Here is a 14,359-nt window from a genome sequence, read left to right on the forward strand (position 1 = left end):
CTGCGTGCTATGGAAGAGAAAGAGCTGGGTTCCAGCCAGGGCCTGTCAGCTCCACATCTTACAGACTTGGCCCAAGCATGGACAGAAGCACTGAATTTCAGAGGTGAGTGAGAGTGACTGCCCTTGACATCAAGGCAGAATGTGACCAAGTGCAGCATCAAGGAGCTCCAGCAAAATTTAACTTAATGGGAATGGGGTAATACCCTCCACTGGTTGGAGTCATACCTCGCATACAGGAAGATGGTTATGATTGTCGTGAGTCAAAGCATCTCATCCCCCAAGACATGGCTGCAGGAGTTCCTCAGGGTAGTGTATTAGACCCAATTACCTTCATCTGCTTCATCAGGGGCAGCACGGTAGCATTGTGGATAGCACAATCGCTTCACAGCTCCAGAGTCCCAGGTTCGATTCCGGCTTGGGCCACTGTCTGTGGAGTCTGCACATCCTCCCCGTGTGTGCGTGGGTTTCCTCCGGGTGCTCCGGTTTCCTCCCACAGTCCAAAGATGTGCAAGTTAGGTGGATTGGACATGATAAATTGCCCTTAGTGTCCAAAATTGCCCTAAGTGTTGGGTCGGGTTACTGGGTTATGGGGATAGGGTGGAGGTGTTAACCTTGGGTAGGATGCTCTGTCCAGGAGCCGGTGCAGACTCAATGGGCCGAAAGGCCTCCTGCTGCACTGTAAATTCTATGATATGATCATGACCTACCCTCCATCATAAAGTCAGAAGTGGGATTACTCAGTGTTCAGTACCAATCAGGCTCCCCAACTGACCCCCCATCAGGTACCTCATCAGACATCCTCAACAGTGCCCCCATCAGAAACCCTCATTAGACCCCGAACAGACACCCCCATCAGACCCCCCCCCCACCTCCCCCCTGATGTGTTGGGCTGGCTGGGTTGATGTGGACTGCACTTGATGCAGTGTAGCGAGAGACAGACTTCCAACACTTGATGAGATGCAACACGATTTTATTTAACATCTAAACTATAATACATGTTCAACTGTGGGTTGACACTATGCTGACTTGACTGGAGACCTGGTGCTAGCCTGACCAGACTTACTAGCTATCACATGGTGTTTGCACTTGGTAGCTCACGAGCTCTGAAGCTCTGACTGTCTCAGAGGCTGGATCCCGAGAGAGCGGGAAAACTGGTGCCATCTGGCTTTATAGTGGTTGTGTCCTGTCTGGTGATTGGCTGATCTGTTCTGTGCGCTTACTGGTCATCCTGTGTGTCAATCACTGCCTATCTGCACTCCATTATATACATAGATGTATATTATGACACCCCCCCCCTCCCCCCAGAGACGTCTGTCTGAAAGCTGAAGAGCAGTAGGGTGAAAATCAACTGCAATTTCACTTACCTTTTCTTAACATATGCTGTCTAAGACAAAAGTGTTCAATGCCGGCATTCAGGAAAATGCTGAAAGGGTGGGGTCCACAGTGGAAGGCCTGTGGCAAGATGTCATGACTCAGGACATCCAAGGCTTGGTGCAGACTATGATGTGCACGGCGGAGGCATAGGACAGGAGAACCCAGCTACAGATGGATATGTCCTGGGCGCAAATGGACAATGCTGCGGCGCTCCAGAGCTTGACCCATTCACAAAGGATCATGGTTGAGGGCATCAAGAGCATTGGTCGGATGCCGAGGGACCAGAACCAGACACAGAGAGACCTGTCTGAGGCACTGAGGGACATGGCGAGTTGCTGAGGAACATGTCACATTCTCAGAGCGCCATGGCTGAGAGCATCGAGATCATGGTTAAGACAAGAGCGGGCCTCCAGGCAGAACCAGGTGACAGTGAGGCTTCCGGAGTTCACTCTGGCCTTTGCTCCATCCCATGGAGTAGCCCCGGGGTCAGCGAGCAGCCTGAGGGAGAACAAGATTATCGGGCCCATTGCGGCGCCACCCTCAGGGGAGGTGCTGGAACACCTCAGCCCTTCTGAATCCCCCCCCCCCCCCCCCCCCCCCATTGGCACCCTAGTCACCATCTTAAACATTCACTCCCTCTGCCAGTGTCACACTCTAGCTGCAGTGTGCACCAAGATGTTTTGCACCAATTCACCAAGGCAGCTTCAAAAGAACCTCCAAAACATGCAACCTCTGCCACTTATAAAAACATGTGAACACCACCACCTCCAAGATCCCCTCCAAGTCATGCACCGTCCTTTATTTTTTCTTTATAGTTCACAACAAGGTAATTCTGTCCCTATTCCTCCTATTTATCATTATCATCTTTCTCCTGTGTCCCCTTGCTCAGGTGGGTATACAGAAAATGATGATGCAAAGAAAACTGCATTATCTCCTTGGGATTAAAGTAACAAAGGAGTTGGAAGCTTTTGGTGTGGTGCTTCACGGGAATGTCACAGTGACAGTTGATGTTCAGTCGGTAACCTGGCAATATGACCCAAACTCACCATTGCTCACGGCAAGAGTGGAATGCCAAAATACAGATCATGACCTTCCTCCTCCAAGGACATGAGGTGATTTAGATAGGGGGTTCCCTCTACAAGTGACCGACCTCTTGTGGGTATTTTGATACTTTTCTCTTCCGGAAAGATTGAATAAATTAGACAATAGCTAATAGTTGAGGAGTGCGTGCCAAATGCAAAGTGAGAACTGATGTAAGAGTTATGGTAAATAAACCAACTTGATCAAGTAGCGGAATAGGTTTTTGGGTGTACATCACAAGTAATTGCCATTAGGTGAGATGAGTAGCCATACTTCAAGATCTTGAGGTAGTATCCCCCCTCCCACCACTCCCCCTACCATTAGTATCATGAAGGATTAGTTGCACAGCTATTAATTTTAAGGAGTTAAAATATGTATTCCCAGCATTCCCAGGGAAGAAAAGCATTAGAGCCCAGTTTGTTATTTGTTATCTAGCCTGGGTTTGTTAGGTCATTGAACTTATCGTGGTGATGGTTTACAGTCTTGTGGGGCGATACAGTTGCCACTCTGCCATTTCCCTGCACAGTGACATTTTGGCAGAAACTCTGCTATGGATATCCATCACTGTCCCTCCTCCACTTTGTTGAACCAAGAAAGGTCTGAGGCCAGACCCTGTGAAATTGTGGAATCTTTTATGAATCTGTGCCCTTGTCTCCGCTTTAGTTGCCTCAGTCAGTTTGCATTCGGGAATGCAACCCTGAAGAGACTGTTCAATAAGTAAATTATTCTGTATGTATTTACAGCTGTTCCCATGTGCCAGTAGACATGTATCCTGATTATCACATGATTATATGATAAATTTGATAAGGTTCCCCATGGTAGGCTCATTCAGAATGTTAGGGAGCATGGGATACAGGGAAATTTGGCTGTCTGGATACAGAATTGGCTGGCCGAAAGAAGACAGCGAGTGATCGTGGATGGAAAGTATTCTGCCTGGAGGTCAGTGACCAGTGGTGTCCCGCAAGGATCTGTTCTGGGACCTCTGCTCTTTGTGGTTTTTATAAATGACTCGGATGAGGAAGTGGAAGGGTGGGTTAGTAAGTTTGCCGATGACACGAAGGTTGGTGGTGTTGTGGATAGTGTCGAGGGCTGTTGCAGGTTACAACAGAACATTGACAGGATGCAGAGCTGGGCTGAGAAGTGGCAGATGGAGTTCAACCTAGACAAATGTGAAGTGATTCATTTTGGAAAGTCGAATTTGAATGCTTGAATACAGGGTTACAGGCAGGATTCTTGGAAGTGTGGAGGAACAGAGGGATCTTGGGGTCCACGTACATAGATCCCTCAAAGTTGCCACCCAGGTTGATAGGGTTGTTAAGAAGGCGTATGGTGTGTTGGCTTTCATTAACGGGGATTGAGTTTAAGAGCCGTGAGGCTTTTCTGCAGCTTTGTAAAACCCTGATGTGGAGATACCGGCGTGGACTGGGGTGAGCACAGTAAGAGGTCTTACAACACCAGGTTAAAGTCCAACAGGTTTGTTTCAAACACTAGCTTTCGGAGCACTGCTCCTTCCTCAGGTGATGGCAATTCACCTAATGGCAATTCACCTGAGGAAGGAGCAGTGCTCCGAAAGCTAGTGTTTGAAACAAACATGTTGGACTAACCTGGTGTTGTAAGACTTCTTCTTGTAAAACCCTGGTCAGACCACACTTGGAATATTGTGTCCAGTTCTGGTCGCTTCATTATTGGAAGGATATGGATGCTTTGGAGAGGGTACAGAGGAGATTTACCAGGATGCTGCCTGGACTGGAGGGCATGTCTTATGAAGAAAAATTGAGGGAGTTAAGGCTTTTCTCACTGGAGCGAAGAAGGAAGAGAGGTGACTTGATAGAGATGTACAAGGTGATGAGAGGCAGGGATGTAGTGGATAGCCAGAGACTTTTCCCCAGGTGGAAATGGCTGTCACAAGGGGACATAATTATTTTGTAATTTTTAAAAATTCTCCTCCATTTTCAAATTTTCTCCCAAATTTGCACCCAACAATAAACAATAATTAGCAACGAATGTAATTTCAATCCCCATATCGATAACAACAATCCCATCCTCCCACCAAACCCCAGACATTAGCCCGCATGTTAACATAAACAAATGACAAAAAGGAATCAGGAATCACCCATAGTCACCATTAACACATACAGTCCCCCTCCCCCCCAACCCTCCCACCCCCCAACCCCACGAGTGTTCAATGTGATCCAATTCTCGAAAATGCATACTGAATAACGCCCATGAATTGTAGAACCCCTCCATCCTTCCCCTCAGTTCAAATTTGACCTTTTCAAGCGTTAAGAATTCCAGCAGGTCCCCCCACCACGCCAGGGCACAGGGTGGAGAGGTTGATCTCCACCCTATCAGGATCTGTCTTTGGGCGATCAACGTGGCAAAGACATCTGCCTCCGCGCCCGTTTCCAACCCCGGCTGGTCCGACACCCCGAATATGGCCTCCCGAGGGCCCGGGTCCAGTTTCCGTGCACCACTTTAGAGATTACCCTAAACACCTTCTTCCAGTAATCCTCCAGCTTTGGACAGGACCAAAACATATGAACGTGGTTTGCGGGGCTGTCGCGAGCACCTTCAATCCCGACCCCCTACACAAACCCTCCTCCATCCTGACCCATTGGGAGTCAACACCTCTGACCCAGCTCCGTACCTTCTCCACATTCGCCCCCCCCCCCCCACCATATGAACGAGGTAGCCATCCCTTCAATCTCTCTAAAAATGCCTTTGGCAGGAAAATCGGCAGGCATTGAAAAATAAACAGGAATCGAGGCAGCGCATTCATTTTAACCGCCTGCATCCGACCCGCTAATGACTGAGGGAGACCATCCCACCTTGCCAAATCAGCTTTCACTATGCCCACCAAACGAGAAATGGTGTACCCCCCCCCCCCCACCCCCCCACTACTCCCGGGCAACCTACACCCCCAGGTATCTAAAATGAGTCCCTGCCTTACGGAATGCCGCCCCCGCCCCCCACTCCTGCCCCCACGCCTGGCCGAGACACCACAAAATCTTCACTCTTGTCCAGATTTAATTTGTACCCTGAGAAAGACCCAAACACCCGAAGCAGCTCCAGTATTCCCCCTATTGACACACTTGGTTCTGACACGTACAAGAACAAGTCATCGGAATATAAGGACACCTTGTGCTCTATCCCCCCCCCCCCCCCCCCCCCCCCCCCCCCCCCCGCCTTATCCCTTTCCATACCCCCAAACCTCTTAATGCGATGACCAAAGGCTCAATGAGGGGACATAATTTTAAGGTGATTGGAGGAAGGTATAGGGGAGATGTCAGAGGTGGGTTCTTTACACAGAGAGTGGTGTGTGTGTGTGGAATGCACTGCCAGCAGAGGTGGTGGGGTCAGAGTCATTAGGGACATTTAAGCAACTCTTGGACAGGCACATGGACAGCAGTAAATTGAAGGGGTGTAGGTTAGGTTGATCTCAGATTAGGATAAATGGTCGACACAGCACCGTGGACTGAAGGGCCTGTACTGTGCTGTTCAGTTCTATGTTCTATAAACAAAGGGCTCTTCAAAACAGTGTTAAAACTAATCAGGTCTTTAACCTTTAAATTAATCAAGTCCAAACCTCAGATTAGTCAGGTCACAAATTGATCAGGTCTCAACCTTTAAATCAATCAAGTCTGTAGCTATGTGTCACTACTATTCTAAAGCTTACAATTCCATTTCCCCCGAGCTCATTGTAACTATTCCCCAGTCACATCTGTCTTGGTTAACTTCTTTCTGCCCTTATTTTTCGTCTCCAGCTTAATGTTAATTTTGATAACATTTCGAATGGGCATTTCAGATCCTGTTTGTATATTCACTCTGCTGTGTACACATAAAAGGCTAGTGAGATTGATGCTTTCTGTGAAAAAAGGTTATGCTTTTATTTTCTGCCACCACATATTGGGTTTTGCAGTTTGCAACGCAGCATTCCAGCCTGATTGATTTATGATAGCACGGACGGGATTCTCCGACCCCCCGCCGGTCGGAGAATTGCTGGGGGGCGGCATGAATCCCGTCCATGCCGGCTGTCGAATTCTCCGGCAACAGGGTTTTGGCACGGGCAGGAATCGCAGCGCGCCGGTCGGCGGCTGCTGGCAGCAGAGGGCGAGGTGGCAGCTGCTGAGGCTGCAGGGCCGCCCACCCGACAGGCGCAGGAGGAGGAGGAGGACAACGACGGGGCGAGGCACAGGGTGAGTCTACCAAAGTGGATAGGGGGGAGGAGGATGAAGCGGAGGAGGAAGAGGTGGTAGAGGAGGTGCCATGACGCCGGAGGGGCTGATGAGGCCTCGTGTCTACCGGCGCCGCATGCCTTTCGATAACCTGCCGGACAGGGCATGCAGGAGGATGAGCCGGGAGACCGTTGCGCACATCTGCCACCGCGTGGAACTGGGGGAGGACATGCTATCCCGGTGGCCGTCAAGGTTACGGTGGCCCTGAACCTCTACGCGACGGGGCCGTTCCAGTCGCCGAGTGGGACCTGTCCGGCATCTCCCAGACATCGGTGCACCGGTGCATCCGAGCAGTGACTGGCGTCCTGTATGAAATTGCTGACCGCTACATCCAGTTCCCTGTGGACCGCGCCCACCAGGATGCCCGGGCAGCGGGCTTCACTGCCGTGGCCAGGATACCCATGGTACAGGGGGTGATCGATGGGGTGCACGTCACCATGCGGCCACTAGCGGAGAACAGGGACATGTTCATGTACAGGAAGGGGGCCTACTCCATGAACATTCAGGTGGTCTGCGACCACCGGATGACGATCCTGCACGTCTGTGCCCGGTACCCAGGCAGTGTACATGATGCGTTTATCCTGGCACAATCGTTCATCCCCACCATGTTCGAGGAAGGGGGGCAGGGGCGGGGGGGGGGGGGGGGGGTGGGTGGGGGGGGAGGGGGGCACACTACACCCACCGGAGCTTAAGTTCCCTAACCCCTTGACCACAGTGGCACTCAGTCCCCTACCCGACCCCACAGGCATCGGACAGAGCACAGAGGCAGCTTGCATTGGTGTAACAGTGAGTTTAATTAGAAAGGTTATATACACATGTCCTAGCCCCGAAACCAAACTGTGCCCTGCATCAGTGCCAACTTACTAGGTGTCTAACTTCCTGGCCATACGGGCCCTACCACTACGTCTCTTTCCTAGACGGTACAGCAGGAGTGGAGGCGGACTTCTGAGACTCCTGCCCTGTGACTTGGCTCCCCGCTGGCACTCGTTTCTTGGGTCGGCCAGGCCTGGATTGGCCAGGCTGCTCCTCGGGCGTCCTGGATGGCATGGTGCCCCCTGTTCTGCCCGCTGCCCACCAAATGCACAAAGGACGGAATGGGGGGTGTTCGAGGTGCTGCGGTGTTCCGGGAACTCCCTTGCAAGAGTCACTGGCACAGGCCCCAACCCCTCCTCCTCCCTCAGGGTGCCCGTTGGCCTCAGGCCTCTCTATGGGACGGTGGTGTGAGTGGAGACAAGCCCCGAGGTACCACCGACATCTGCCGCTGCCAGTCCTGGAGGCCCGCTGTGGTATCGACCAGGGTCCAAACGTCAACAGCAATGGAGCTCAGGGAGTGGGCCATCCCCATCTGGGACTGCGCCACCTCCCTCTGGGCCTGTGCGACATCAGCCAGCACGTGGGCAAGACCGCCGATGCTCTCCGCAATGGCCTGCTGAAACTGGGCCTTGACCTGCTGAAACTGGGCCTTGGCCTGCTGGGACTGGACCTTGGCCTGCTGAGACTGGGCCATGGCCTGCTGGGACTGGGCCATGGCCTGCTGGGACTGGGCCATGGCCTGCTGAGACTCGGCCAGACTGCGGAGCGTGGCTGCAATGTCCAGCTGGCTCTGGCACATGGCTGCCTGTGAGAGGCAGCCCTGTCCTGGGCCATGGATGACGCATGCACGTGAAGCCCCACGCCTTGCATAACCTGACCCATGGCCGACACCGTTGCCCCCATTGCCTCCACCACGGATGCCAACTGTGCGATGTCAACCTGGGTGGCAGCCATGACCGGCACCATTCCCTGCTCCTGGACACGGATGGACTCCTCCACCTGCGTCTGCAGCAGCTGCAGAAGCCGGCCGTCATCCCGTTGTCAATTCCTGGGTGTCTAAGTGCATCGGGTGTATGGGTGGGTCTGGTACATCCAGGAACCCAGGGACCCTCTGGGCGGCATCTGGTTGCTGGGGCTGGTCTTCCCTCCGTCTGTCCAGCCCCTCGGCTGCTCCTACCTCCACCTGCTGTATCGGTACGGCTGTGTGGTGCGCACAAGTCAGTGTCCCAGAAGCCTCATCACTAAAGTGCCCAACCGAGGTGATAGTCTCTGCGATGGTGGAGAGTGTGGGAGATAGCAGTAATGAGAAGTCAAGGTCGTCGTCGGAGCCAAAGTTTGGGGTCTCCTGCGTCGACCCATGGCCAGATGGACCCTGAGTCGCACCCATCTGCGTGTCACTATCCGGTCTGTCAGTCCTCTGGGTTGCCATCCTCTGTGTGTCGGTCCTCTGTGTGTCAGTGTCCTGGGTGTCAGTCCTCTGGGAGTCAATATCCTGGGAGTCAGTGTCCTGGCTGTCAATCCTCTGGGAGTCAATATCCTGGGAGTCAGTATCCTGGGAGTCAGTGTCCTGGATGTCAATCCTCTGTGTGTCAGTGTCCTGGGTGTCTGGGTCCTGGATTTCGGTGTCCAGGGTGTCTGTCCTCTGAGTCGCTGTCTCCTGGGTCTCTGTGTCAGTTGACGGGTTCCATGGTGTCTGCCCTCCCTGCCATGGCCTGCGTCCATGGGAGCCACTGGGCCTGGCACTGGCCGTGGAACGCCAGATGGGCCGGAACCACCGGCGGCTGCTCCTGTAAGACACAGGACAGCATGTATCATTAGACAGGTGGATGGCAGGGAGGGGCGTGCAGTGGGCATGGGGTGCAGTGGGCATGAGGTGCAGGGGTGCAGTGGGCATGGGGTGAGAGGGTGCAGTGGGCATGGGGTGAGAGGGTGCAGTGGGTATGGGGTGAAGGGGTGCAGTGGGTATGGGGTGAGAGGGTGCAGTGGGTATGGGGTGAAGGGGTGCAGTGGGCATGGGGTGAAGGGGTGCAGTGGGTATGGGGTGAGGGGATACAGTGGGGCATGGGGGGATGGGGTGTGCGGGTTGGAGTCAGGCAGGGGGAGTCTCACTTGCTGGTTCGCTTCCGACCTGACAGCCGGCAACCTCCCGTCCTTGGCTCCGCCTACGAGGTCCAATGCCCTCTGCTCATGGACGGTGAGCGGGTGCAGTACGGGTGGACCCCTTCCGGTTCTCTCCCGCACCCTGTTGTTGTGGGCACTCTTCTCCTGGGGAGGGGGGGGAATAAACATCAGTGTTAGGCGGTCCAACGCAGGCAGTGCAGATGTTGGGTATATGATGGCATGGCAGGACAGGGCACCCGACTGATGCGCCTGGCACGGGTGGATGCAGCACATGTGCGTCAAGTAGGGGGTTGGGGGGGAACCTTTCACATCTGTGGGTGGTATGCGGGGGTTGTGCCAGGGGCATGTCACTGTGTACTCACCCTACCTGCTCTCGTGAGATCATGCATCTTCTTCCAGCACTGGTCGCCGGTACATGGGGTGTGTCCCACGGCGCTGACGGCATTGCCCACCTCCCTCCACAGACGCCGGATGGTGCTGCGCAGGTGGTGGTGTCGAAGTCTGGGGCACAGGATCGCCCTCCTTGCCTCAACCGTGTCCAGCAGCGTATCAAGGTCGTGGTCCCGGAATCTTGGGGTGGCGTGGCGGGCGGCGCCCATTTTGCGAGTCTTGGGGCTCCACGCCACTCGGGCACCTTTAGCAATGCGTCCCGGCGTCATTGACGCGTCGTGCCTAACCACTGCCGGTCTGGGGCCACTCCCACCCCGCTTCTCGCCACGCCCATGCTGGCCCCTTTTGCTACGGACTGCGGCCCGTTCACGTCGTCGTAAAACTCTCTGGATTTTACAACTAGCGTCAACACTTAGCCGCTAGATTGGAGAATCCCGCAACTTATCTTTCACTTGCACTATACAGTTAATCAGGTTTTGATTGTGCATGTTGCTGAACTAATTATGCTACCTAACTTTGTTTGTGTCCATCATAAAATTTGCATTTTGGGGGCGGCACATGGCACAGTGGTTAGCATTGCTGCCTACGGAACTGAGGACCCGGGTTTGAATCCCGGCCCTGGATCACTGTCTGTGTGGAGTTTGCACATTCTCCTCGTGTCTGCATGGGTTTCACCCCCACAACCCAAAGATGTGCAGGTTAGATGAATTGGCCACGCTAAATTGTTCCTTAATTGGAAAAAAATAATCGGGTACTTTAAATTTCTAAAAAAAATAAAGATGCATTTTGCCACCTGTTACTCACCCGTTGTGACCGCAAGTTCGACCCAGTTGTAAATGTACTTCCATTTGCATCATCTCCAAGCTTTTTCCTGTGCCAGAATTGCAGCAATGGCTACTTTGTTCTGCCATTTGACATTTAGGAGGGTGTGTGTCAAATTGCTGGAATGCAGAATTATAGCAAAAGCAAACTTACTACAGGCTTTATTCTAGTGATTTACTTCAGATGACGCTACGAGTTCACATTCGTAATATAGACCCACTGGCGGACTGGGTCTAAAAATATTGGTTGCCAGGAGACAAAGGGGGCCCACCCACAACTACAATGCTATCATTTAATTTTCATAACGAATAAATAAAATTTTCAAAAAATACATATGGAAAAAAGGGTACAATTAAAATTTTTGTGGAAAAAATGTGTATTTCTTAGTAATTACAGTGTACATGTACTGTACATATTACTGGCAGTAGATACCAAATGTAAATACAGAATGTTATAATTGAATTTTTTATTTATTTTTTTAATTTTAAGTAATTGTTTGATATTTTTAAATATCACAATTTACACATTAACAGATAGTTCAAAAGCACAATAGAGCATTGCACGCAGTCCACTATATTAAGAGCAATCGTTTGTTTTCGCTAGATGATTGTGCGAATCTGCCAATAATTGCTTCTGCATCCAATTCATCTAACAAGCAGGGTAAACAATCTTGGGCAGCAGGGTAGCATGGTGGTTAGCATAAATGCTTCACAGCTCCAGGGTCCCAGGTTCGATTCCCGGCTGGGTCACTGTCTGTGTGGAGTCTGCACGTCCTCCCTCTGTGTGCGTGGGTTTCCTCCGGGTGCTCCGGTTTCCTCCCACAGTCCAAAGATGTGCGGGTTAGATGGATTGGCCATGCTAAATTGCCCGTAGTGTCCTAAAAAAAAAAGTAAGGTTAATGGGGGGGTTGTTGGGTTATGGGTATAGGGTGGATACGTGGGTTTGAGTAGGGTGATCATGGCTCGGCACAACATTGAGGGCCGAAGGGCCTGTTCTGTGCTGTACTGTTCTATGTTCTAATTCCTTTTCAATGGATAGCAACATGTATGATTCCAAATTCTCCTCAGACAGCGAATTTCTTAACCTTGTCTTTATGATCTTTAGCTTTGAAAATGTCGTCTCACATTGGACTTGAGTAACTGATAGTGTGCAGATGACTTTATAAAGTTCATAAAGGTTATCATATGCCTTGTCATGAAGTCTGTTGGATGCCAGAATTTTTAGTACACATGATGGGCAAGTGCTGCAAATTTTACAATTGTTGCAACTGGAATCCATATTCTCACCATCATTAAGCAATAGCTTTAATACATCAAAGTTTGAAGCAAAAGAAAACAATTCCAATATTACTTGATCTTTGCTGATTTGTGGAAACAGCTTAATAATACCTTCCAATGCTTCATCTTCAAGGCCCTTCTCTGCAATAGTTTTAAACTTTGCTGGGTCCAAGCAGGACAAATCTTTATACAAATGTTTGTGTTGTACAAAGCGTGATTCTAGTGACTGGACAATGCGATCCATTATTAGGTTAAACACATTTACTCAAAAATCAGCTAGAGAATCTGAGGAATTTCTTTCATCATCAATAAGCTCATCTGCCATTCTTTTCTTCTTCCTCTGCCTCTTAACTGGCAATGCTGTTTCCAACGCATCAATTTCCAATGTTTGATTTTCATCCATATTCATCTGTGAAATCATGTCATTACATTTATTTACAAATTCCAAAGCATTGCTGTGAACGTTATCAAATGTTCTTGTCTGTTCCTCCAACTTTGTTGTAGCTGAATCTACCAAACTCCATGCAGTAAACATATCTAAACCACTTGTCTGTAGATAACTTGATAACGGGGTTGTAGTTTCAAATATATACAAGTAAGTAAATGCTGTTAATATGGTTTCAAACTTTAGAAGACTTTGAAGTAAAACATTTGCTTCATGTTTTGTTTTTGCATCAAACGTTTCTGAATCTTGTATCATTGATAAGCACGTCAATAGATTTATGAAAGTACTGGCAGCAACATCATCAAAACGTCCAAATATAGTTGTTGCTGCATTAGATTTTCCTGACCATCTGGTCTCACCAATTAGCTTTAATCGTTTCATTTTTTCTTGCCCTAGATGTTTTCCAACAACTTCTATCCATACAGCCATTCTCTTGTATGATGCTTTCACAAAAGTTGCTATATTCTGGAGCAAATTGAAAAAAGAAACTGCAGGCACACAACATTTTGTTGTTTCAGTTATCACCAAATTCAAGACATGGGCATAGCACCATATATGAACATGTTGATCAGCCACATCAGCAATTTTACTTTGTAAACCATTATACTGGCCATGGTAGCTTGCAGCACCATTTGTGCTATCAGATAAACATTTTGGGGGGTCAATTTTAAGATGCTGTAATGTTTCAATCAATAGATCAAAAAGTCCCTGTCCTGTACCATCATTACTTGGCACAACTGAAAGTAGTCGCTCACAGATAATACCTTTAAGCACATACCGAATAATAATGCTAAAGTGATCGATGGATGAATTATCTTGTGTTGAATCAACCTGAATAGAATAATATTTTGCTTGAGAAACTTCATGACTAATTCTTTCTTGTATCATATTCTTCATAATTTTGATTAACATGTTTATAGTTATTTTACTCAGGTATGTAACAAGTCCACCATGGCCTTTACTTTGAGCCTTTCCTTGTTGCTCTAATCGTTTGATTCTTTGTTTAGACTTGTTTTGAACTGCAGAAATGTGAGCTGCCATAATGGGATCATATTGTGCCATCAACTGTAGCTAAACAATTGCCATGATTCAGAACCTCATTATCTAGAGTGTAGGCCGATTCATTTCTGTGACCTCGAAAAGGAAGTGCTTGCTTACCTAACATCTTTATGATGTCTATAATCCTCATGACAATACTTCTCTGTTTCAACACTTCTTCTTTCCTTTTAATTAGTGATGCTGCAAAAAATTTATCTAAGGTGCCATCATTAACCACACTGATATATTGCTGAGCATTTCTGACATGTGTTGTTGTCGATTCATGTAAAGTCAAGCTCTGGCTAATACGCCTGTAGTCACTAAAGCCACGTACAAAGGGTGATGGATTACAAGTGTTCGGAAACTCAAAGGATAAGCAGTATGAACAATATAAGCATCTATTTTCTTGGTTATATGTTAGCCATTTTCTTGGGACTGAGTCATTCATAATTTTCCTCTCATACAAACGATCATCAAATGGCAGATCATCAAGTGGCTGAAGTGGATGTTCAGCAAAAAACTGTTTTAGCTTTGCTCGTGATGGATATTGGAAGATTCCAGTAATGAATCTTTCATTTTCTTGGGGAGGTTCATTTACAGTATGTGCTTCAGAAACCAAGTCATTTATGCTTGAAGGAATATCTGATTCCCTGTCACTAGTTGAAGCTATGTGTTCAGATGTTGCAACTACAGGCAGTACAGATACCGGAACAAGGAAGCCAGAAGAAATATTGGGCCTGGGTTGATTAGTAATAGATGCACTT

The 14,359-nt window shown here is 49.3% G+C and overlaps 1 protein-coding gene across 1 annotated transcript in view; it reads left to right on the plus strand.

Moving 5' to 3' along the window:
* Positions 1–14,359, plus strand: part of prkg2 (protein kinase cGMP-dependent 2) — a 221,626-nt gene continuing 207,267 nt past the window's right edge. The window contains exon 1 of the mRNA XM_038791780.1: positions 1–103. Within this exon, the coding sequence (XP_038647708.1) occupies positions 78–103 (26 nt within the window). The 5' untranslated portion in view covers positions 1–77. The remainder of the gene's footprint in view (positions 104–14,359) is intronic.

The sequence above is a fragment of the Scyliorhinus canicula genome, chromosome 3 (assembly GCF_902713615.1).
Source record: "Scyliorhinus canicula chromosome 3, sScyCan1.1, whole genome shotgun sequence".
Classification (NCBI taxonomy): domain Eukaryota; kingdom Metazoa; phylum Chordata; class Chondrichthyes; order Carcharhiniformes; family Scyliorhinidae; genus Scyliorhinus; species Scyliorhinus canicula.